Here is a 24,918-nt window from a genome sequence, read left to right as displayed (position 1 = left end):
CCCTCTTGTCCCTTGATTAGATACAGTCGCACACAAAATACGTAATCGGCCTTTGTGTCATGTGACGGGAAGTTCCCCTTCCCAGCAGAGCTCGGGGTAGCCTGAGCGTCATTCAGCAGCAGTCATGGCTTCTTCCATGAGCGGGATGTTTCCAGGGCAGCAGCCGCCAGGACCCCATCCAGCGGGAGCTCCGGGTGGCCCTGGTCAGCCCGGTCTTCTACCTGCTGCTACTGGGGCTAGGGGTCAGAGCACAACGCTGGTGGATGATCTGGAAGCTTCTTTCGAGGTACAGTGAGAGACGATAACTAATTTTTTTCAAAACTGTTTTCTTCCCTTCTTGCTGTAAAATTGTTTCGTCAAAGAGAAATTTTGCAGTGGAACTTGGATCGAAGTAGCGAATCTAATCCCATCATTCTGCATGATGGGTGACGAGTTGATTGTTGATTTTTTTTAATATACCACATCGTTGACGTTAGCCGAAGAAAACAACCAGCAGATCGTTTATTCTCAAATACGTAATATAAGCTTTATACTATTTTAACAGAACTATACTTAAAAGCTGGATACAAATTATCGTAGGTAGAGGCCATATTTTTAGGTTTTAATATTAACTCTCTATGTCAAGGGTTCTTTTTAAGAGGAATGTTCTGTATCCCTTTGCTTGTGAATCTAGGTTTGCTTGGAGCCTAGGACCCACAAACTCCGTTCAAACCAGTATAATTCTCTCCGACATGACGCGTTGTTTTCGTCTAATGAATCGTACATGAATTAAAATTTAAAGTCCTGCGTTAATTAACGGAGATTTAGATTTACCTTAGATTTAATTTAGCCGCAATGAGCGCTTTGTGCAGTAGATGGCGCCAAAGCGATGATTACAATACGTGGGTAAAAGAACACAAATCTAAGCAGGCGTAGCAATTAGTATATATCCCTGTGTAGTATACTTTTTCAACGTGTAGTGTATTCAGATGCGGTTTTTTGGACAGAAGACAAATCCTTACCTATCAGATTACTTTTCGGTCCAAGGAATAAGTTTTGTTTGTTTGTTTTTTTTATTTTTGCCATTTAAGAGTTGCAGGGACATAGAGCCAGTGTATCCTGTAAATCAGCCAGTGTATCCTGTAAATCAGTGGGCAGTGCAGTTTTGCAGAAGTGTGATTAATATTGATGTTTAGAAACTTTGACTTAATGGTTCTGTTTTTTCACTTTTAGGCATGTTTTGCATCCCTCGTAAGTCAAGACTACGTAAATGGCACTGATCAGGAAGAAATTCGAACAGGTGAGACCTCTGTCGGTATGTTTTTTTATATGCACTCTGGTACATCTTTGAAATGGAGTTCATGAAACATCATGTGTTGTAAAAATAAATTATTCATAACAGATCTGAGCTTTGGGTGAATTTCTTAACCTTAATTTTGTACTTCACTGTTAAATTCAGGGATTACTCTCATAGTTTTTGATAGAGCTGCATCCCACATAAGTGTTCTTGATTTGTCTTTCAGCTTGTTTTTACAGTACTTACTGGTTTAGATTTTTGTTTTACTTGCTTCATCTGTACATTCTTTTAATTAATTTATTAATAAGGTACAGCACTGAAGTGATACATTCCATCAAAACGTTTTTTAAAGGTGTAGACCAGTGTATCCAGAAATTCCTAGATGTTGCCAGACAGACTGAGTGCTTCTTTCTTCAGAAGAGATTACAGTTGTCTGTACAGAAACCAGAGCAAGTTGTAAAAGAGGTAAGATGACCATGTTTAAATTAAGTGTGCCTTATTTCTGTGCCCCTTCTGCAGTTTCATGATCGGTTCTTGTGCTGAAGTTGAATTTGGCTTGGTCTTCTCAGAGGGAGTACATGTTTCGCCTCTAAAATCTTGACAAGTAGAGGTATTTATCATTCTATCAGTAGACTTATATGAATATTTTAAGGTTCTACAGTTTACTGCTTATAAGGAAACTGCAGTCCCAATTTCTCAGACTGGTTATTAATTCTGGGTAACAAAAATTAATTGATGGTATCACAAACTTTTGGAAGTCTCAAATGAAGCACAAAATCGTGAAGTTTCTGAAAGTACTGGATGGTCAATATGTCGCAAACCGCTGGTCTCTCCACGGGCAAGTTTTGCACGTTGCTGTGTGCATTTTACTTTCATTGCATTTTGAAACGTGCTATTCAATGCTGACTCTTTTTATCACCCTGGAATAAAAAAAAATTGCAGTTCCCCTTTAACCTGTCAGTGCAAAAATCAGTAAACCTTTCCAACATCCACACTATTTCCAGCATCTGTTTTTGGTTTCGGAAAATCAGTTCTAGGAAGATAATTTTAAAATGTTTTTAGATATTAAATATTGTAGTAATTGTTAAATGTTGTACTACTTAGTCCTCACAGTTGACACATTATTTGACACTTAAAGCAAATATCCTGAAAAATAACCTTTCATTGCTCGTGGCAATATTGTTGAAGAGTGTGATTTAAATATGCCATTTGGAGTTTCCTGCGTGATGCACAGAAGTCATTCCTTTGATCCAAAAGGCCATCCGATTTGGAAGGATTTGTCCGTTTTCCAAAAAGAGCATAAAAGAATTGCATCAATGTTGAAATGTTTTAAAAGTTTGCCTTGTCAGTGCTGATGTTGTATTAAAATTTGACTCACTCTTTCAGGATGTGTCCGAGTTAAGAAATGAGCTCCAGAGAAAAGAGGCCTTGATTCAGAAACACCTGAGTAAAATTCGCCATTGGCAGCAGGTCCTGGAGGACATTAATGTACAACACAAGAAACCCACAGAACTCCCCCAGGGTCCACTGGCATACCTGGAGCAAGCCTCTGCTAACATCCCAGCACCCATGAAGCAGAACTAACGCAGAAACAGCACTTCACAGTGCTAGAGGACATGTAAATACTTAGATGACATTTTTGTATCGTTGGAATAAAGTTCTTTTCATTCGTTTCTTTATGGTGTATCATGTTACTTATATGTGATATTACAAATGTAGTGGAATTGTTTGAAATCTGTTTTTTTTCCTGTTGCAGGGAAAACATTTTAAGATATTTAACCTTTTTTATTTTTTTAAATGGAAACGGTGAAGGTTTTAGGGACTTAATCGGATGTAACATTGCATTCAAACTTTCTGAAGAAAGGTACCTGCAGCTTTTGGACTGGAATAATATTAGGCTATTATTATTGTTATTATTTTAAGATAATTTTAAATTACTATTTATTTCCTGTTTTAGAAATATTTGAGATGCATATATTTGGAACAGTTTTAAGGTAATTAAAGAGAATGTTGATTTTATTTTGAGAAGACAGCAAATGTTTCCAGACTAAAGCCACACAGTATGGTGGCTAGAGACACTGCTGTCAAATGGAAGAGGTATTACCAAGAGGTTCTGGCTATTTGGTTGTTAAAGATCCTACCGTTTATTTGGGGTGTTAAACCCCATGTCATGGGTAAATTCTGCTCTGGGCCTGTACAGTCTAGTCTCCCTAAACTTTCATCCTTAAATCAGTCGATGAAGCAGTTAATCACTTCTATTCCTGGCATGGTTCACCTACAGGGGAGCTCACTTCACTGGTGGATGATGCAGTGGTCCCATTGTAAAAGTAAAGTGGTTTGGTAGCCTTTGGCATGAAAAGTACTATATAAAAGGAGGGCATTTAGAAAGATTTGGAAGACGGTGCCAAAAATCACAAGCTTTCATCTTTCTCAAAAGCTTAGGGTGCAAAAAAAAACAGCCTCCTCCTGTATACCTGCCTTTGTGTAAATTTCTTAAATAAGTTACTCAGGCGGTGATCACACATTGGGCTGCCAGCTCTATTGAGTTTCCTCTACTGATAAGATAACTGTTTTGAATCCTTTTCTGCTCCTGTCTGCAGACAGCGGGAGCACAGCCTGTCCTTTCTGGGTATCTTGGTTTGCCAATATCACCCAAGTTGTTTGGCTGGATTGTGATCAGTGGGCGTGAGTTTCATCTGGATCTCTCTCGTCTTTCACCCTGTTCATGTACTCTGCCACTGTGCATTGTCTTTTTAGGGCCTGGTAGCATTTCAATTTATGTCACAGTGGGAGAGTTAGTATTGTTTGGTTTGTGCTGCAATTTGGTTGACTCTGGGACCTGGTTTGTGGTGTTACCGTAAAAAAGGCAGTAAATCTGAGAACAGCACAGCTAAGGGTGGTATATACACACTCTTGTTCAGTGATAATTGATGGATTTTTAAAAATGTTTTATGTTTAGTGTAAGAAGCAAAAAAATAAGAGCAAAGCATTATATAAGCCAAACCACTAAGGAGGTTTGTTAAGTTAAAGATACTGAAAACTTGATAACAAAATGGTGTAAACTCTGATGTCTTGGCTAAATTCTACTCTAGACTAGCACAGTCTGTTCAACCTTATTATATGTAAACCACGATACAGCTACAAGAAATGTCAATTATAAATCATGCTTTTGTTGCTTTGAATTATTTTATTCCACTCTGTTCTAAATGTATTTTTTCTAAAGGTCTTTGTGTTGCTTTTTGCAAGAAAGACTATATAAGTGCTTATTATTATGATGAATATGAGGTTGTAGCATTTTAATATTTAAATATTTTTAAATTTGGAATTATATGATATGATGACAGACGAAATGTGCCAGTACACTCACCGAATATCAGCTCTCAGTGGGGTGGAGAACAAAGTAATAAAAACAATTCATAGATGAGGGTTATTAAGAGGCCATGAGTGGTAAAGGCCAGGGGGAAATTTGGCCAGGATACCAGGGTAACACCTCTACTTTTACATCTCATGCAAAGGACACTACCTTTTGATCTCCCATCATTATACTGGGGCATTAGGACCCACACAGACCACTGAGTGAGAACTACTGAGTCCTATTACTGGTCCCACTTACGTAGTTAAGCAGCAACCTGAGCTTTCCCAGGAGGTCTCCTATCCAGGAACAGGCCTGGCTCACAACTGAAGAGCTTCAGTGGGTTGCCAGTTGTAGGTTGATATACCTGCTGACTAGTAGTTGCAGTAAAAACATACACAACAGGGGATGGTAGCGAGTTTTGGGGTTTCAGTCAACAAAAACATATCAGATAACTCTTTGTCTAGGGCTCAGATCATAGTAAAAGAAATGTGTATTTGATATGCCAGGAACCCCCTAGTGTTGGTTCAGTTTCATGGAGCGGAAAGTCCAGAAAAGCGCTAAGATGTATAAGTATTAATATTTTATCTATTAACGTGTATTACTCGTTTCTAGAAAAAAATCACCATGATAGAAAATATAGAAACAACAAAATTGTTTTATTGTTTTCCCATTTTTCGAAATTGTGGCTATGCATAAGCAAGTCAGTCGCAGCAATATGACGGTTTTTAGGAGGCGGTGTCTCTGGATCAGAAATACTTTTACGGATGACACTTTAATAATAACAGGATATGACGTTTCTCTTTAAGGTCTATTGGCCAATCAACATCTAAGCACATTTTTTGAATTGATGGAACCGCTTGTGTGCTCTCTTGAATGAGTTGTATAATTATACATTTTAATAATAATAACAATGCGTTTTCAATATTTGTAACCTGTTAGCACGGTAAGGAATTGAATTCGTTGTTTTATAGTACGTAAGCAGCTGCTGCTGAAATTATCTTACGATATTTAAATGTGCCTCATTGTTGTGTCGAGCGATTTCCCATTTTTATAACTTGAATTAGACGGATTATGTAACAGATTTCGCCCTGGAAAAGGAACGTAAAGTTTCTAATGGTGCTAAGATTACAGTATAGTTTTAAAGTAAATTGACTGCAAGAGTAACTTCTTAATGCATATAGGTAGTACGTCACTGTGAAAAATGTTTTCCGTAAAAGTGTTGGAAATAAAAAAAATGAATATGGAGAATAACAGTAATCGATTTTTGAACAAACAGTCCTGACCTCATTTCTTGATATAAACTGCTTTACGACACTAGGCCGTCAGATTTAACTGCTATTAACACTACAGAAACAGCTATAGAATTAAAGTCAAAAAGCCACTTCACAGATGATGTTTAATGTAGATGACTACAGCCTGAAGTTAGGGAAGATGTACGATTGCTCGTGAGAGGAGAAAGACAGCTTGGAGAAATTACCCAAGGCAGAATGAGGTGTTTACAAATGCCGACACGTCATTTTCCTGATGTGACCGATAGTGCCAACCGTACCTTATTGTGGACAGCATTAACTGATCTTCTAAGAAAGCGGCCACCTTATTTACAAATTGATTAAGGAGCAGATTTTTTTGCTAACATTTTTAACATCATTGCACTTGTAAATATTTTTTTGAGGATCAAAACAAAAACAATGATCTCAACTATTATGCAATTTGCTGTCGAGAAAACTAGAAGGGACAGTTATACTCCAGGACGACGACAACAACAACAATACTTTATTGTTATAATAAACTTTATTTTTATATAACATCTTTACAGTGTCTTCTCAAGGCACTTTATGGAACAACAACAAGAACAAAAAAACGCCTTGAGAGGAGATAGCAGAAGGGGGTATGGAATACAGTAGGAAAGCGAAGGGGCAAAGACCCAGTTAAATAAAAGCCCTTCTAAAAAGGTTTTGAGTCTAGATTTGAAGGGTCCCAGGGAAGGTGATATTCTGAGGGATAGGTAGCCTTGAGGTGTAGCTAGATTGGCTAGACAGGGTCCTGTCATCCACAGAGTGAAGAAAGGTTTGGTGGACAGATGGGAGATTGCGAGGTGGGGAGTAGGACAGGAGTAACTCAGACAGGTACTGAGGTGCCAAGCTATGCAGAACCTTGTAGGTGAGCATCAGAAATGTGAAATCGATACAAAAGCTGACAGGAAGCCAGTGCAAGGACTCCAGGATAGGATTAATGTGATCGCCACAAGCAAGACAGACCTGAACAAGATGGATGAAATGGCTTTCCCTTATTTAAAACCTTTATGTTGATTCATTTCTTTTTCTGTCATGATTTCAGAGAAGTAGGGGTGAAATTCAGAAAACTGGGATGAAGAAGTTTACAAGACAAGGCCCAGTGGTTTTAAAAACATACGGCAAGTATAGCAGAACATACGTGCGGAACGTGGAAGTATGGTTATCTCCCGACATCAGGCAAGCTGCGTTTTCAAGCACGTCCTGCTCGGACCTTTCCATTAATACAGATGACAACAGCAACCTGAAAACTGAGAGAAGAAAGTAGGTGAAACTCGATATCGATGGAACATAAATATCTTATGTGTAACGTGCAACAAGTATTGTATATTGAAATAGTTCAGGTGGGGAGCTGAGTCAGCATGCATAGGCTGCGAAGGCATAGGTTTATTCCATGCTGAAAAGAGAAGAAAGAAAACACAACATTTCAGGCGTGGAACCTTCTTCAGGTGTGAGCCTGAAGAAATATTTTATATTTTGAGCTTATTTTGCATAGCGTTTATTTGTTTAAGTGCAACAATTTACTTTAAATTTGCATGTATACCATTGGCAATCTGTTTCTAGTCTACATAAAGCCTTAACATGCATTGACATGGTTTTGTTGCATGAGAAATTGTCACGTTAGTAGGTTTACTGTATTTAATAGCCCCAAATGTTCTTTTGCACGATATATAGGGTTATATGTGCATATATTTGATGTGTCTGTTCAGTGCTTGTTTGATAAATATTATGTAAATTAAATAGAACTTGGGAGAAAGACATAGAGAGAGGGTGTGAATTGTTGTATAGTCTATTTGCAATCATTGTCCTTCCACACAGGAGACAGAAACCAAGTACCTTCGGCTCAAAGCCTACAAGAAAAGCCAAGCAAGCGGCTTTGTTAGCTTTAAAGGAAGATGATGACGACAAGGAGAGTGTATCCTTCAGCAGTGCAGTAGGAAACAAAGCAAATGTCAAAAATAGGAGAGGAAGGTAGGTTTGCTTTGAAATACCTTGAGTTTAATTTAATTACAAATTTAATGCATTTGTAAATAAATGCTGTGGGTCTTCACAGAAAACAAGGTCACGTTACTACAGTGATATGAAAAAAGAAAGTACACCTCCTTACAATTCTCTGGTTTAACATTTAAAGACATATCCAAATAAGTTCCATGTCATATATTTGCTTTTTTTCTCAAATTGTATTGGCATTTGTTAATTTGCCAAGAATTATTTTCTTTACAGCTCTATAAAGGGTTTGTTAAAATGTTGACGTTATAGAATAGTGCTCTATTAGAACATATTTTTACAAATGTTAAGGAAACCAGTCAGCCTTGGTTATTCAGATTTTTCAATTTTAATAATGAATGTTGCCTAATTTTATTATTTTTGTTTCTGGCGGACTAGAGTTACTTTAACTCAAATGAAGTTCTTACAGGAGGCTGAATATGCGTTTTGTGAGGCTGTGTTTTTAACCATTTAATTGCTCAAAAACCATTAGTTTTTCAAAAATAGAACTTCAGACTGCTGCAATGCCATTTTGTCAACAGATGCAGAAATCGAGACGGTGTTTTAAACGCAAAACAGAATATTCCAGACGAGGGAGAAGAAAGTATTTTCAGTGATGGTTTGAAAAGTGAAAAAGTAGCCACAGCTGAACTCAACAATGGCGTGAGGTAGAGATTTGTGCCGAGTTTTTTGGTGAAGTGTGTTGGGATTGTCGGAGAAACTGTCATGGTATCTAATTTTTATATTGATTAAGAGCTGTGAATGTATTTTTAAATTCCTAATGGAGGGCAGTGTCCAAAATAGTGCGATTAATCTACCAATGTTCATTTCAGTTGGTCGTTTTTCGCCACTCTTTTGCTCCCTTAGAGTGGGATTGGTTTCAGCTGGAGGAATCACATTTATCCCTGAATAGGTTTGGCAATTTAAAGGATGTTTTTTTTAAATCACCTCTGCAGAGGTAATTTAATTTATCTTAGTTGCCGTCTGCCTGGATTGTGAGCCCTAAAATGAATATCTGTCCTTCTAGAAACATTTTTGAATTTTCTCTCCTATAACTCAGAAAGTCGAGCACTGCCTCAAGAGCCGTGCATCGCATTTCAAAGAGGAGAGCCGCATTAACTATTAGTCTGTCCAGCTCAAGTGACTCAAGCAGCGACACAAGGCAAGGCTGTCTCGCTTTCAAGTCTGGGAAGGAGAATAAGATGGAAGAAAATGTGAAGTCTGACATCTTCCAAAGGTGAGCATTGTTTATTGTTTTGCATATATCCTTTGCATAGTCAATTCTACTTTCTGCTTTTCAGGATTTCAGATTTTTTTTCTGGTGAACAGTCCTGAATTCCTGAACTATAGAGTTTGGGATGACAAAGTAAGGCAAGTGATATGTCAAGTTAATCTTATTTTTTCTGTGAAACTATATGAAGAATGTCTTTGAGGGTATACCGCTGCGCCAGATGTACCTTGACACTTTGGAAGTTGCAAAAACATTTCTTATTGTGATCCGCAATGTCAATCTTAAGATGCTACAAAGCAGAATATACTTTGAACTACCGACAGAGTTCTAAAAATAGTAAAAAACCTGGCAGCTGTGTTTACCTACACAGTAAACAAAAAGATGTGTTGTTTACTGTGTAGGGGACTTTCAGTTTGAGGATGGTTATTTATAAGAATGGTTTGAAATTAAGTTTCAGTAGTGCTTTTGTTAATATTTAAATCTACTTTGCAGTGTTTTGACCAATCTGTTTTCATTTACAGATGTTTTTAAACTGACGTTATCCTGCTTTTTCCCTTTTTTTTACAGCAGGTTTGTCACCAGTCGTAGGAAAAGACTATCCAAAAAGCCAGATAACAGAAAGGAGGGACAAAAGAAGAAAAAACAAAATGTAAGAATTAACGATGGCAAAGTACTTCAGTCATTTTTAACACTTGTTTGATTTCAGAATCGGTGATCCTGCATGTCTGTGGAGAGTAAAAGCCACTTCATAAAACAGGAAACGTCATACCCAATTCCTGTAATTCATAGAGGTACTGCTATTTAGCAACTGATTGACAGATTAGAAAATGGGTGATTTGAAGTATTAAACTACAAATTTTAATTAAAACCTATAAGATTTGACCCTTGTGGACTTGAGTTGCCTGTTCCCTGTTGCCCCCAGTAGAATATTGTCTTTTAATTCCTTGTCTTTCTAAATATTTCTTCTCAATAACTTCTGAACAACCTGTTTTGGTAAAGGTAATATAGGCCAGTTCATAACTATGCTCCAATCAAAGGTAATTTCTTTTGTCTGCTGAAGATTACACAGACTAAAATCTGTAGATAAATGACAGTAGTCTTGGGGTTTGTGTAGCTTGCAAAACTACAGCATTCAAAATTAAGGACATTTTCCTCAGTATTTAGAAAGAAAAATATCAACCACAACTATTGGTTTTAAAGGAACAGGTAAAGGTTTGTTCCATGCCAAAAAGAAGAGAGAGACAATGTTTTGGCTGTGGAGCCTTTTTTTCAGGTGTGAAGAAGACTCCACCACAAAAATAGATAGATAGATACTTTATTGATCCTGTGAGGGAAATTGCAGTGCAACAGCAGCTTAACACAGACAACACAGCCACAGTGTAACAAATTATATAATAATAGTACAATACATACAATACAATACAAGAGTTACTCACAGTCCGGACACACAAAGAACAGACTAGAACAGAACAGTACACGGAAAAATCGTATCACACATATGAATATAAATATAGATGTAAATATAGATATAGATATAAATATAGATGAAATGTTGTGTCTCTTTTCTTTTCACTACAGAATAAATCTTTACCTGTACCTTGGCAGCCTATGCATGATGATGCAGCTACCTACTTGATATATTGGCTTTTATTAACCTTCTAAATATATTGTTTCTGGCATTTAAAGCCAGAAATATATATAACATTCACAGGCAATCATTTTTGCCTTTCTTTTCCAAAAATTACATTTTTTGTATTTTCTGTAACACTACTGCTGAGCTGCTTTTCAAGATTTAAACCATAATTAATGAAGGAATACTACCATGTATAGAGTATAACTAACTTTACATTTTCCTTTTTAGGCATTCATACCACCTAACAATTCAAATTCATCTGAGGATTTTGTGAAACCATCTCCTTTTGGTAGTTATTCAAAGAAAAAACGAAGACGACGTAATGAAGAAACAGAGAATACAAGTTCAGAGATGGCTAGCAATGCTTCTCAATACCGCAAAAGGACGAGAAATGCTTTAAAGGAGGTCTCTTTCAACAGCATATCAGACAGCGTGCTGAAAAGATGCTATAAAAAGCCTCTCCTGTCTAGCACCCCATCTGTCCTCCCTAAACCCAGCAGCAGACCTTGTGAGCACACAGTCAGTGAAATATCCTTTAGCAATGAGGAAATGGATGGTGTTCTGAAGTCCGGTGCTGAGGTAGCCGGGAGTGTCCCATCTCCCAGACAACGGGAATTTGTTGGGATGGAGGATAAGAGTCTTGAATTAAAAACTCAGAGCACCAACACATCAGAAGGTAGTATCGTGTGTCATGGGCAAACTGATCAAAAATGTGCCAAAAGCAATAAATGGACAACTCTTGCACATAGCATGGAACTTTTTTCTGAGGTCTATGGGCATTCAGATAATGACAGTGAAAAAATGAAGAAAAGCTGCTCTTCTATTGGGTGTCTTTCAGAACAAAAAAGTGAAATTTCCAATTTTGTGTCAGCAAAGACCCATTTAGGTGATGTTACAACTGTGAAAGAAAGTGTACGAAACCTAAATCCTATAGTTCTTTTGGACCGTATTGAGGTATGGCAAAGCCAAAAGAAGCAAACAGGAGTACTTTATTCTTCTACTGAAGACCTTGTTCATGTTATTGATGGAAAGTTATCTGATGGGTGTTCAAGTGACAACTTCAAGGCAGATGAGAATGAATCAGATCACATTAGTTCAAATGGTAGTCATTTGACAAAACATACTAATAAGCTGCAGCAACTTAACGTACACGGCAATCTGAGAATGGATAGCGTTTTCCCTTCTTCAAATGGCATGGAAGTAATAAATCAGAAAACGGGTAATATAAATGGGCAGATTGCTCCCGAAAAGGAAAGTAAATCTCGTTTCCAACAAGTAATGAGGTTTTCTGCCTCTGTCAATGTTGGGGCACAAAACTGTGACGTTCCCCTGCAAAATGCTGATCTCACTGGAGATCAGTGCAGCAAAGACGCGTCTTGCCTTGAAGAGCAGTTTCAGAAATTTGGAAAACCTGGAAAAGAGGTCTCCGCTGCTTCTCAAGAAGAGGATTCTGTACGCTCTGAGGAAGGTGGTGCTGTATCTGTGAATTGTCGCAACAACTTGCTAACCATTGACCGTGTTGCTTGCGCTAGAGTCAGTTCTGTTAATATGACAGCACAAGCTGAAAAACCCAAACGGCATCGTAAAACCAGCTGTCAAAGAAGACTGCTTTCTAATTTTTCCTCTGACCTAACTAAAACTACAAGTGTATCTGATTCCAATGCGTCCAAAGTTGAGTCCGCTTGTTCTCCTGCTGGAAAAATTGGTGGGAAAACGAAAACCCGAGGGTTTCCGAAAGAAAAACCAGGAACAGCACGAAAAGCCTGCATCAGTGGCTTCAGTGTGAGCAGGTGGACTAAGAAAGATCAGTATAAGAAACAGGGACAGAAGAAATGTTCTGTTCAGTCGGTATTCTCGGATAGTGCAGATAACTCCTTGCCTGATCTTGGCTTTGGCACTTTCATGCAGAACTCTTCAATGGTGAGTAGGAGGGCTTTGCGTGAAATTAAGTTACATCAGTTTATATTCATGAATGTAGAAACATGTTCACAAAGTCGTAGCAGAATAATTTTGTCCTGCATCAGAATGGCTAAGAGAACTAGCTTTATAAATCCAGAGCTGTAAATGTCTCCAGACCTGTGCAGTCCAGTAAACAGCATGCTTTCAAGTCCATTGTGGTAATTAATAAGTATAGTTCTATCCACAGCGAAAGCATAGTATTTGTTTTCTGTGCTACATGAAATGTGAAAGTATTCACTCTTGCATGCTTGTGTTGTATCTATTTGTTGAATAATTGGTTAATGGCTCATTAATGTATGTTGAAATAGTGCCTATATTGTGTCAAGTGTAAACATTGAACTGTTTAGATTTTAGGGTTCAGAAATAGACCTTAGACATAACTGTGACGTGTTTGTGTTTACTGTGTTCATTTCTAGGGTAATTTGAAAAGCTGGTTGCATGGTACCAATCCAGTGCTTCAACAGACTCCAGTGGGTAAAGGGCAAATCAGAAGGCCATCTCTGTTGTCCTTCTTCTCACCTGAAACTCTGACCACCAATAACTGGTCAAGACTTAAAGCTGCCCTCTCGGTGCACAAAAAGCAAAAAGGTACGTGCATCTTAATACAGTACACGACAGTTTATAACAACAGTATTTTCCAGAAGGTGTAATCTGTCTGTCACAACACTCAAACACAGATACATGATTGTGCAAATTAATTTTGGAGTCTCAAAATGAATGAAATAAAGTGCTGGAGTTCAACATAAATCTGGTTTGTAACGTTTTAATTAATTGCTATGACAGGTGTGTAGAGCAGGTACAGTGGGACTAACAGTTCAGTTGCACAACAGAATACCTGGGTGAGGAGCCATGTAAAATATGAATTAATTAATGCAACAGGTTTAAGCAGGTGTCATCTTTGACAGCTCTAAATGTAAATACTTGTTCACAGCTGTTATTTATCCTGCTTCAGCTGTCATGACTCCAGAAAAGATGATCTGCCATAACCAGGATTCTCTAGAAAATGTTTGGCAAAACAAGAGTAACGCGCTTGAGGCATTTACCACACCACGAATATCCAAGCTACGGTTTAAGAGAGACACTGGAGGCTCCTCTCTGGTAAGTTCCCAGGCTTGAAATCTTTTCACTTCTTTACGATGCAGTTTTGCCCAATCCTCGTCCTGTTCAGGTTATTTTTTCAGTGAAAGCTGAAGCTTTGATTACACCCAATTTGTGTTCAAAGTACACAACTATATTAAAATTGCACGCAGTAGTGCGGTGGGCTAGTCTTGAATTGGCAGTCCCAAAGACGCAAAGCACACATTGTAATACTATATCTGCACAGTCACTGAAAGGGTCGAGAGCATGAATGTGGCCCAGGTTTTTTCCACTTAATACTCTTTTCCAACAAAGCTATGTTACATCAAATATACACTGGCTTTTAAGTGCTTATTATATCAATTTGTGTATACCTTTTTCTATTGTTTTAGTGGCAAACACTTTAAAATGATGACCTGAAAGGCACTGTATAAAATAAATCTTAATCTATAAGGATTTATTTGTGGTAACTATCTTGCCATTTTTGACTAGAACTACTAGAATCTTATCACTTTTTTTTTGTTTTGAGATCCACATTTTGATTATATAAACGGTAAGAGCATAGAGACTTAAGGAAAAAACGTCTGGTAAGAAAATATCACCAGTTTATGTTACAGATGTTTGTTACAAATTCAGTTCCTTATCACTAAATATGAAATAATTTTCCAGCTGTTGAGGTGTTGTCAGAATCTGGAGACAACGGTCAACTGGCTAATGTTACAATTTGCAGTTCTAAGGATCTGTAAAGCAAAGTAGAAACAGGTATTTTCTCAGATGCAGGGGGACTGAGACACATCAATCAAAGGAATTGTATGGTTTACCTTGATAAAGTTCTTGCTAAACCCATTAAGTCTAGGCACAGTGGGCAAAGAGACAGGTAGACAGGGAAGAGAAGAACACAGAAGGGGAAAAAAGGGAGACACTGAAGGAAAGATGCCCTTGTTCAGTTCAACTTTAATTAACCTTCTACTTAAGTATTTGAACCTTATCAAGAGAGCTTGCCATTCTATTGTTTTTAAAAATGATTTCCTTTATAGAGAATCCCTAGGTTAAAAACAATCTCCTGATTAGTGGATGCAATTTTTAGAATTGGGATAGGATCCCATTCGCTTTGTAAGATGTGGATTTATAAAGAGACTGAAATGTAGTCTGTATTCTGTTTAGTTTAGATGGCAGGTTTATCTCTTGTTGGCCTGTATAGGTGTTTCATAGGATCTTTGAATGCCTGGTAGCTGTATGTTTTTTTTTTTAATTGGTCAGAACATAGGCCTCTGAGATGCCTTGTTTGTAAATTGAGTAACTTGTCAGTGTGTGTTCTCGTCTTTGTTCATACAGTATATTTTTATCCAAGTTCGCCTATGATTTACTTCCCTAAAGCTGTCATCAAACAATGAACTCAGGTGCCTCTAAATATACCAGTCATTTGGGTATATATCCTGCTCAGTCTGCTTTTGCTTCTTTAAACTACATTTTTAATAAAACACTACTGAAGATATTTGAATTTTAAGGGACAAAACATTATTTAACACCCAGGTTAGGTTTAGCCTATTCATACAGTTTAATATTCTAACTTTTGATGACTTAAGCTTTTTTGTTCTGGGCACCAATGTTCAGATCTTTTTATACAATCTGAAGTGTGAATCAGAAGTGTTTAATCTTTTGTTTGCATTATATTATTGTTACAGCTTTGGGTGACTGGGAAGTGTCTCTTAAATTATAGATAATTTTTGTGACACTGGGAAGAGTAAGCACTTCTAACTTCCAAGCAGAGAGGATGTTTGCTGAGGTCTGGGGTTCCCTTGAGCAGAAACAATTATAAAGTTTATTTTAGTATGCTCAGGCAAGTTGTGGATTAATGATTGCAAAGGAGCAGGGCAGAAAGACATACAGTAGTATAAGTTTACCTTAAGAGCACAGGAGAGAAAGAAGCAGGAGGAAGGAGAAAGAAACAAGGAGAGCAGGGAGAAGAGAGAGTCCACAGGAGTTGGGACTTGAAGCTTGTGCCAAGCGAGAGCCCCTACTTCTTGATCATCCAAATCAAACCTCACTGGAGCTAAGTATTTGAACCTTGCTAGAGAGAGCGTGCTATTCTGTGTTTTAGGGAACTTGGGTTTCCTGGTACCTCAGTTAGAAACGTCTTTCCTGTTAGGGTGCATTTAATGGATAGGGATATAGGCTCCCGTTTTTTTTTTTTGTGGCGTCCATGGTGCAGAAAGAGAGATTTAACTGGAGGTTGCTTTGTGTTTAGTTAGGAGGCAGCTCATCTCTTATGTGGCCTCTGTAGGTATATAAAGAGGTTAGTGCTTAGTAGCAGTCTGGGGTTTCCTGGGTGACCAGAATGTTAGGCCTCTGAAACGCTTTATTATTGTCTGTATATAATGTAATTTTTTATGTTGTATGTTTTGTGTCTTGTGTAGTTTATTGTAATAAATATTTGTTTTAACCAAGTGTGCCTGGATTATTACTCCTCTCAACAAAGCTGTTCCAGAGAATAAAGAATTCATGTGCCTCTAGTTATACCAGCTGCTCAGGTATATGGTTAGAAATCACAAGTTGGGGGTTATAGATAATTATTTCATTTATTGACTAAACTGCTCTGTCAATTGCTGATTTTTACCGGTTTCGTAACCCCCCCCCCCCCCCCATTTGTAACATTATTCTCAGATTAAAAAAGAGCAGTATTACTGCTTTTTAGAAGATAATTTTTTTTTTGATTTGATGATATAATGCTCTGATGTGCATAAAAGCAGAAAACGTTTTGTTTAGAAAAACATTTCACTTTGTTTTGTATCTTTTCCTGTTTCAGGCCTCAAACTGAAAAATAATCCTGTCCAATTACAGAAAATAAAAAAGAAACAAGTAAACCTCCATAAATTAGTAGAGATTCAAAACTGCTACCATTGTATTTCATTTTGAAGTCTCTAAAGGCTGAAAGTTACTTGCATTCCAATGATGAAAAGCGTTACTGAATGAAATGCCTGCGTTGTCTTTCAGAATGATGGCAATTCAATGGACGAGATCACCGACGAAGAGAAAGTTTATCAGGAATGCCAGCAGGAAGGCCCTATAACTTTTCAGCAGTGCATTCCACCAGATAAAATGAAGCTGTGTAAAAAGATTGGTGAAGGAACTTTTGGAGAAGTGTTCTCAACTACCAACAGCAAAAAGGAAACTGTAGCTTTAAAGGTATATTATCTTTATATACTGTAATAGTTCAAGTAGGGCATTGCGTTAGCATGCGTAGGCTGCAGAGGAACAGGTAATGGGTTTATTCCATGCTGAAAAGAAAGGAAACACAACGTTTAGGCTGTGGGGCTTTCTTCATGTGTGTCTTTATAGAATATGTATTTACAAATTTAGTAGAGTTACAGCTATCTTCTATAACATTCTTTTAAATTGCTATTGAACGGCAGTGTTTTGAGAATCAGTTTTTTAGTTTTTTTCTTGCGCTTAATACGTGCTTCCTGAGTAGCTCTTTTTGATTGATGTGACTCTGTTTTGACAGAATTAAATCATGTTAAAGAGCAACATTTCTATATGACATTTAAACAGTAAGATGCACTTACTATTTTCTTAGTACTCATTAGAAAATATCAACAAATGTTCTATAGTTCCTGTTACAATGTTTCCTCAGTGTATTTCTTCTGAGCTAGAGTGTATCCGCATTTTGTTTGGATACATTTTAAAAGAGAAGTTTATACCTTCTTATCTTAAATATGGCATGTATGTATTTAACAATGGTTATTTATCTTTGGTTTTCCAACACCTATGTACGTGCTTTGAAAATATTATACATTTCCTCATTGTAGAATTAATTTTTTGGGTTTAGTAATATACCAAGCCTTTTCAAAGCAACAGATATTGGGTTTTACTTTCTTGTAAAAAAAAATGTTTTGTGAACTAACACCAACCCGTTGATTCTGTCTGCAGATCATACCCATTGCGGGGCATCAGAAAGTGAATGGAGAAGATCAGAAGACATTTGCTGAAATACTTCATGAAGTCATTATTTCAAAGTATGTTTAGTCTGAGATGGATTTATGGTGAAACATTTATTAACCCAAAGTACAATTCATGTAAAACCACAGGTTGGTTAGGAAATAATACCTCAGAAAACAAAAATATCAAAACTCCTTATTATTTTATTTGGACTGTGCAGATTTTTTTTCCCCCCATATTTCCACTTACTGTAGTATTGCCAGTTGTTCTAAGATTGGTCTCCCCTGCAGCAGTAACTGTATCAACCTGGGATAGAATGAGATCCTTCTCAGACACAGCCTTTGTTATTTTGCAAGATCCACAATGCCTAACAGGAAAGGTAGTACCATTTAAACAGGAACAACACTAGTGTCACTACAAGCCTGCAGGCTCACAAGTCTTAGGAGTACAATTGTTGGACAGAAAACTGTGAGAGCTCTGACACTCTATCGGTTGTCACTATCTAAGTGGTGATGGAGTCTCTAAGTGGTGATGCACAGGCTCAAACTCAGACATGTGCTCTGAGCTCCTGCCTTTAGTGGTTGAGCTACTTTGAAGTCCTCTATGTAGGAAATGTCTATGCAGAACATTTCAGGGATGGAAATCAAGATAAATTGTATGATCCATTTTCTGTTTTACTAGCTTGTATAATTTGAACAAAATTTACAATGGAAGGAATTGTGAATTAAATTTGTATTATTATAATTTAATGCCCATTTATTCAGCTATGGTTATAAGGATGAAATGTGGAATATCTGATGCTGGATTACTTTATCCTTTAGTTTTAGGACCCTAGAGTGGTTGCCACAAGTTTTTCACCTCTGCAGTTTAGTATCCATTTCCATCAGTTATTCCGAGATGAAGAAAATGTTTTTTTTGTATTTTTCTTACTTGATTGTTTTATTTTTGTCTTTAGGGAGTTGAGCAGCTTAGGTGAGAAGGAAAATAACCAAACGGAAGGTTTCATCACATTAAATAAGTAAGTTCTGCAGGATATTCTTAACCTTTGGCAGTTTTGTTCTTTGATACCATTCTTTTATTCATATGTGTGTATTAAAGGAGCTCATTTCCATTTTTATTTTAGCTTGCACTGTGTTCAAGGGTCATATCCAGAACAACTCCTTAAGGCTTGGGACAAATTTGACAGAGAAAGAACTTCAGAAAATGATCGTCCTGGTAAGACTTTATATTTTACAACATTTTGGAAAACAGATTGTGTAATGCCACTGAAACGTTAATCAAAACAGATTTTTTGTAAACAGTAGTCTGTAGTGTCACTGGTTTCCTGCCAACATCAACATTTATTTTTGTGAGCTTCGGATCACAATAATCACTCTGGAGCTTTGTAACTTACTTAGTAATGTAGCTTGCTTTTATACTATCTTTATTAATTCTCAGATCAACCAGGTAGCAGCAACAGAAACAGAATGGGATAAATGGGCTGAAAGGCCTCCTCTTATCTGTAATATTTCTTATGTTTCAATTTTAATTTATCGATCCAGACTTCTTTGGAAGCGACCAGCTTTTCCTTATCCTGGAGTTTGAATTTGGCGGCAGTGATCTGGAGAATATGAAAGGCAAGGTAAACAGAGTGCTTTCATGTGCGGGGCGTGTATAAACTATACTGTCAGTACATTCAGAGACAAAGAAGGGAGTACAGAGGAGGGGGAATATGTCATGCAAACAGGAAGAATGGAACAGGGAAGTAGATGGGAGTGAACTAACAGTTTGAAAATTGAAAGCAGTTTTATGTAGATCAAGTTTTATCGGATCATTTCCCGTTAAAAGGGCAGCACAGTGGCGTAGTGGTCAGCATTACTCCCTCGCAGCTCTGGGGCCCTGGGTTAAGATCTGGACCTTAGCTGCTATTGGGGTGGAGTTTGCATGTTCTCCCCGTGTCCGCATGGGTTTTCTCTGGGTGCGCTGGTTTCCTCCCGCACTCCAAAAACATACTGGTCGGTAAACTGGCTTCTGGAAGAGTTGGCCCTGTTTTCTGAGTGTGTGTCTGTCTGTCTGTGTTTGTATTTGTCTGCCCTGCCTATGGACTTGTCTCCTGTCCAGGGTGCGTCCTCCCTTGCACCCATTGCTTGCCAGGATAGGCTCCGGCTCCCCTATGACCCTGAATTGGATGAAGCAGTTAGAAGATGGAGGGCTTAGCAATTACATGATTTAATAGCCTTGCGAAATTCTTGAAACTTGCTTCCGGTATATGCATAGGTGTGCTAATTCATCTTTAAAACCCTCTTCCCCTTTTGAAGCTGTCTTCGCTGGTTGTTGCAAAAAGTATTTTGCATCAGGTGGCAGCTGCTTTGGCTGTAGCTGAAGAAGCTTTGCATTTTGAACACAGGTAAGAGTTTATATAAAAATGTCTGCGAGGCTAAAAATGCCAAGTGGCCGTTTGGCTCAGCTAGCCTGGCTAGCATCGAATTGATCAGAGGATCTCATGCAACCCCCAAACTGCCTTCTGTTAAATTTGGTTTCAGTTGTCCTTTGGTTTGTGATGCACTGTTGATTCAGAATAAATCCGTTTTCTTGATTTTGTCAAGGTTTTTGGCGCTTCTGAATATTGAATTGGATCCTCTGGTAGTCCTCCGTTTTAAAGACTAAAAAGCTTCAATCATTTTAGCCTATGTTGGACATTCCTTTCAGCATCAGGAATTGATATAGTTGCTCTTCTTTGAACTGATTCTAAAGCAGCAATGTCTTAACAAAAAATGTACAGTATAAAATGTTTGCTAATTTTTAACTTAAAAAAAGGAACACCATATTCTGAATTCTGTCTTACTACTGTAGCATATTGAACAATTTTAACCTAACATCCCTGGATGATGTTTAAATCATCACTAGACAATGTTGTAGTCCTATTACTTTAATCATCTTTTAACATTGTTTGTCTTTTGTATTGCTTCCATACATAGTCTAGTGGACACATCATCTATGTCAACAAACAAACCCAAGTCTTTCTTTATAGCTTCTCTGAACTCAGTGTATCCCATTTTCTGTCTGTGGTTTTGGTACCTGTAAATATCACTCTGCACTTGACTTCATTGAATCTTTTCTGCCCAGTTTTTACTAGGTCTTGATTTCTATATCAAGTGTTTGATAACCCTCCTATTTGGGTATCATCTGTAAACAAGACTATATAACTGTACCAGGATTTAGATCACTGAAACAAATCAACACAGCAGTGGTTTTAATTCAGACCACTGTGGTACTCTGTTAATAACATTTGTGTATTCACCCCTAAATATTTCATTAGTTTTTGATTTATTTTAATTAAAAAATAAAAAGAATGCAATCCACTAACTAACTAAAAAAAAATTAAAGGGGTCGGTGTAGCTGATATTGGGAATCCTGGCTCTACACACTAGCAACAGTTCAGCAGCCTGGATCTTGAAGGTTTGTTTCCATATTGACTTGCTGACTTTCTCAATTGATGATTCTGAAAAGGTGTGAATAGATTTTAGGTGGGATTTTTTCATCTGTCCTTACATTGGTCCTGTTTAGCCGACAGTTCTCCTTAATGTAATAAGGAGTCCTGTATGTAATGTCCTTAATATTGAACAAGAAATGTACTAACACATGACTACATAAAGATTGCTCATTTTAACTTCAACATGTTTAACACGTTCTTTTCTCCTTGTAACACAATTAAAAGGCAAAAAAACTTGAATGGAATGATGCTGAATGGTAAACGTGCATACCTACCATCTAACCTGTGCTTCTAATTCATAGGGATTTGCACTGGGGCAATGTCCTTGTGAAGCCCACCAAGGAAAAGGAGGGTAAATACACTCTGAATAGGACACCAGGCAGCTTTGAGACCAGCGGTGTTCATGTGAACATCATTGACTATTCACTCTCCAGATTGGAAATAGGTCAGCTGATGTATTTTTCCACCTGTATCTTGGTTGAGGAGTTTAATGTTTACACTTTATGGAATCACAAAGGCAATGGTGCCTTTACAGTAAATCGGTTTGTTGATAGCACACAATGATGTTGAAATGATTGTTTCAATAGCCATTTTTTTCGAATCTGTGTAGGCAGTATTTTAATTTTATAGTAAATGTGGCAGATCTGCTGTTCTTATTTACTGTAACTGAAGCACTGACATCGCTTTATTTAGATAAACCGATATGTCATTTTTAACTTTTTGGGGGCTGCTTTCCCCAAATGCAAATTCCACATTATATGAAAGTATATGCATGTTTGCTTTTGCTTAATATTTTAAAATGGAAATTTGATTTAAATCTGGAGATCTCTGTTTGTTTGTCTCCGAATTGTAGTGTCCACATGATTAAGGCCTGGTTTACTGTGATTATTGTGGTGTTCCCTGTACACAGATGTGCATTAATGCTAATATATGGTCTGTTTTCAATCCTCAGATGGCCTGACGGTTTCCTGTGACATTTCGAGTGACGAAGAACTCTTCATGGGAAAGGGAGACTATCAGTTTGAGATATATCGTAAAATGCGAGAGGAAAATGGGTAAGTCTCTCATTGATATTCATGATAAACACAATTTACCAGTTTCCTAAAAATTGCCACATGCTTGGGCGAAGAATTCTGGAATTTAACCTTTTGCCACGCTATTTTAAATACACGGCCGAAGGCAAAATTTTAAATGTTCCTCAACTTTTATAAATATAGCAGAGCTTCTGTAAGTTTACATTCATTTTGTCACAACCTGTAATTGTACAATATTGTATTCTGGTAATATTAGAGAATAAGCTGCTGGCAACTAAGTTAAGTCTTAAACTGCAGAACTGTGTCAATATCTTCAATTAGTTCCACTGAATGGAGATTTGTTATTGTTCTCTCTTATGTCTCAAGGATTTATCAAGTACTTAAACAGTTTAAACATGCAGCAAAACTTACCAAAACTCATTAAAATATTTTTTTATAGTATGTCATGGACTAACCATATAATAGGCATTTGGTTGCAGGAAGAGTTACTCTTTGTAGGTCTAACATTTAACCACTTGCAATGAAGTATTTAGCAGTGAGGACATAAACGAGGCCCAGGTCATGTCACTAGCTGACTGTGACTTGGATTCCCTGTTCCCAAGTAGCAGCGCACTATTAGCTAAGTACTGCTGGGAGTTGGGTTGGGATTAGTCAACCGCAGCTCTTGCTTCACTCTGGTGAGATTGCAACTCCTGTCATGTCCTGAGCGCCTACATGCTTGTGTAGTTATGTCAGAGAGGAAGGAGTTGTCAAAAGGTATGATGGTGAATGACGTGATGTGTGTGTGTATGCATGAATAGGGGGCAGGGGAGATGGTCTTTCTTCATTCTCTCCATGTGGTACAAGAGTCATTACCGTGAAACCAAATCAATTGGCACTTCCAAACTGGATGGGTCTAAAATGAGAAATCTGTAAAAGTCCAGGTTTGCATCTTTGGAAAGACTTCTAAATCCTGCAACCTTTTTTTTCCCCCCAGCAATATCTGGAGTGAGTATAACCCTCACACAAATGTGCTATGGCTCCATTACCTGAGCGACAAACTGCTTCAGATGACCTACAAGAGAAAAGCCACAACAAATCCACTGAAGAAAATGAAGGCAAGCCTTGTTCAGTTCCACAGAGAAGTTTTGCAGTACCAATCAGCAACTCATGTTTTGCAGAACTGTAGCTTGTTCCAGTGAGCTGTGCTAGTTGAGAACGAATACATTCCTTTTGACTGTATTTATTTTTATGTTTACAAGACTTTCCTTTTTTGTGGTGGTTTCTGAATGTGTGAGGGATATTCTGAAAATTTTGATCACTGACTTGAAACATTACAGACTGTTTAAATCTAACATTTAGTGAATACCGAGTGGCATTAAAAGCACTACAAGTGTATATGAAATCAACAGCATGTGTTGCATTTTTAATGCCTCTCAGTTTCTGTATCAAACATTTTTCCCATGCAGCTCCCTTTCTTAGTAGTGGACTTATCATACTACTCTCAACCACTTTTCAAATGGATCTCTTTCACTTGATACCTTCAAAATGCATGCCTTTTAGATGTTGCATCAATATGAAAGGCTGTTAATTCTGGACTGTACAGTACCTGTGGTGACATATTCGGCCTGGAGGTCTGTTTTGGGCAGTGTGGTGATACGATATGTCTTGAGGCAAAATCTCTTGAATAAGGCAGTGTTTTTATGATCTCCTTTCAAGGGCGATTCTGGTGCCAGACTTCACTATCCAAGATCAATAAAACCTGGGTAGCTCTCCTGGTTAAAGGGGTGTGATGTTGTATAAACATTAGATGAATGTCTGGTACAAATAGTGTTTTCCAAATTGTTTAAAGACTTTTAATAAAGCATTTTCAAAACAGTTGGAGTATCCCTCATAAGACAAACTAGCACACGGACTGTGTATACTGTGCATATCTTTTTCTAATTAAAACCAGCAGAACAAAGTGCTGTGCTAAAAGTTAAGTGACGCTCTGTAGTTAAGAAATGTAAATACAGCCATGGCACGTGCAGGGGTACAAAGCTGTAAATCCAACACAGAAGGATAATCAGAAGGATAATCCAGAGTTTCACAGTTCCTTCCAATGTAATCACTTCTACTGCAATAACCATGCAAGCCAATCACCATTATTTCTTTGTCTTTTTTTATGTTTGTAGTTAAAGAAAAATGATTTAAAAAAATGTTTTTTATTGTGCCTGAAAAATCTTTGGATATTGTTTGCTTGTAAAAATTAAACATTACATTTTTTACCATTTCTTTGCACATTGTTCCAAAGACAGCCGCTGTCTAGGATATTATCATGCGTTTCTGAATTAGTTTAATTTGTTACCTTCACTGCTTGCCTCTCTGTCATATTAACCCGTCTTCGATAATTCATGCTACTTCTTGGAGCTGTTACATTGAAATAGTTCAGAATCCCTTAACCTTCGCAAGAGACCAGGCTAAACATTTAATAGAACAATTGTGTGTAATATTATTATTGCTGTACTAATTTCTGTATACATTTCATGAAAATCTATGAAAGCATAACATTGCAAACACAAAATCATGGTTTGCACTTAGGATTGTATTTACTGCCAAATGGCATTTGTGAAAAGGATCCCAAGACGCAGAGAGAGAGAGAGAGATACTTAAACATGGAGTTGGCTTTAATTACAATTAGGCAAC

The 24,918-nt window shown here is 37.5% G+C and overlaps 2 protein-coding genes across 3 annotated transcripts; both read left to right on the top strand.

The window, feature by feature from the left end:
• Positions 1-71: 71 nt before the first annotated feature.
• med28 (mediator complex subunit 28) lies at positions 72-2,949 on the top strand. The gene is made up of 4 exons (XM_088636790.1): positions 72-286; positions 1,213-1,279; positions 1,629-1,741; positions 2,663-2,949. Exons 1-4 carry the CDS (start codon positions 125-127, stop codon positions 2,858-2,860), a joined length of 540 nt encoding a protein of 179 aa, XP_088492916.1. The 5' UTR covers positions 72-124; the 3' UTR covers positions 2,861-2,949.
• Positions 2,950-3,100: 151 nt separating this feature from the next.
• Positions 3,101-24,503, top strand: haspin (histone H3 associated protein kinase). 2 transcript variants are annotated; one of them, XM_088636703.1, is made up of 18 exons: positions 3,101-5,574; positions 6,969-7,186; positions 7,742-7,894; positions 8,452-8,577; positions 8,970-9,146; positions 9,711-9,789; positions 11,002-12,693; positions 13,149-13,320; positions 13,685-13,830; positions 16,804-16,995; positions 17,740-17,825; positions 18,704-18,766; positions 18,872-18,963; positions 19,290-19,369; positions 20,046-20,134; positions 21,523-21,665; positions 22,173-22,275; positions 23,231-24,503. In XM_088636703.1, exons 2-18 carry the CDS (start codon positions 6,999-7,001, stop codon positions 23,433-23,435), a joined length of 3,786 nt encoding a protein of 1,261 aa, XP_088492829.1. In that variant the 5' UTR covers positions 3,101-5,574; positions 6,969-6,998; the 3' UTR covers positions 23,436-24,503. The 2 variants fall into 2 exon arrangements, with proteins under 2 accessions (XP_088492829.1, XP_088492820.1); XM_088636694.1 differs by having other exon boundaries at positions 9,708-9,789.
• Positions 24,504-24,918: the final 415 nt, after the last annotated feature.

Source organism: Lepisosteus platostomus, chromosome 1 (assembly GCF_059453375.1).
Source record: "Lepisosteus platostomus isolate fLepPlt1 chromosome 1, fLepPlt1.hap1, whole genome shotgun sequence".
Lineage (NCBI taxonomy): Eukaryota > Metazoa > Chordata > Actinopteri > Semionotiformes > Lepisosteidae > Lepisosteus > Lepisosteus platostomus.
The sequence above is the reverse complement of the archived record's forward strand: the minus strand, read 5'-3'. Positions and strand labels throughout refer to the sequence as shown.

Excerpts from the sequence above, each read along its gene's own strand:
- med28 (XM_088636790.1), top strand. The coding sequence starts at position 125 with ATGGCTTCTTCCATGAGCGGGATGTTTCCAGGGCAGCAGCCGCCAGGA. Across the intron at positions 287-1,212 it reads ATCTGGAAGCTTCTTTCGAG|GCATGTTTTGCATCCCTCGT; the intron begins GTACAGTGAGAG and ends TTTCACTTTTAG. Across the intron at positions 1,280-1,628 it reads TCAGGAAGAAATTCGAACAG|GTGTAGACCAGTGTATCCAG; the intron begins GTGAGACCTCTG and ends CGTTTTTTAAAG.
- haspin (XM_088636694.1), top strand. The coding sequence starts at position 6,999 with ATGAAGAAGTTTACAAGACAAGGCCCAGTGGTTTTAAAAACATACGGC. Across the intron at positions 20,135-21,522 it reads GCTTTGCATTTTGAACACAG|GGATTTGCACTGGGGCAATG; the intron begins GTAAGAGTTTAT and ends TCTAATTCATAG. Across the intron at positions 21,666-22,172 it reads ACTCTCCAGATTGGAAATAG|ATGGCCTGACGGTTTCCTGT; the intron begins GTCAGCTGATGT and ends TTCAATCCTCAG.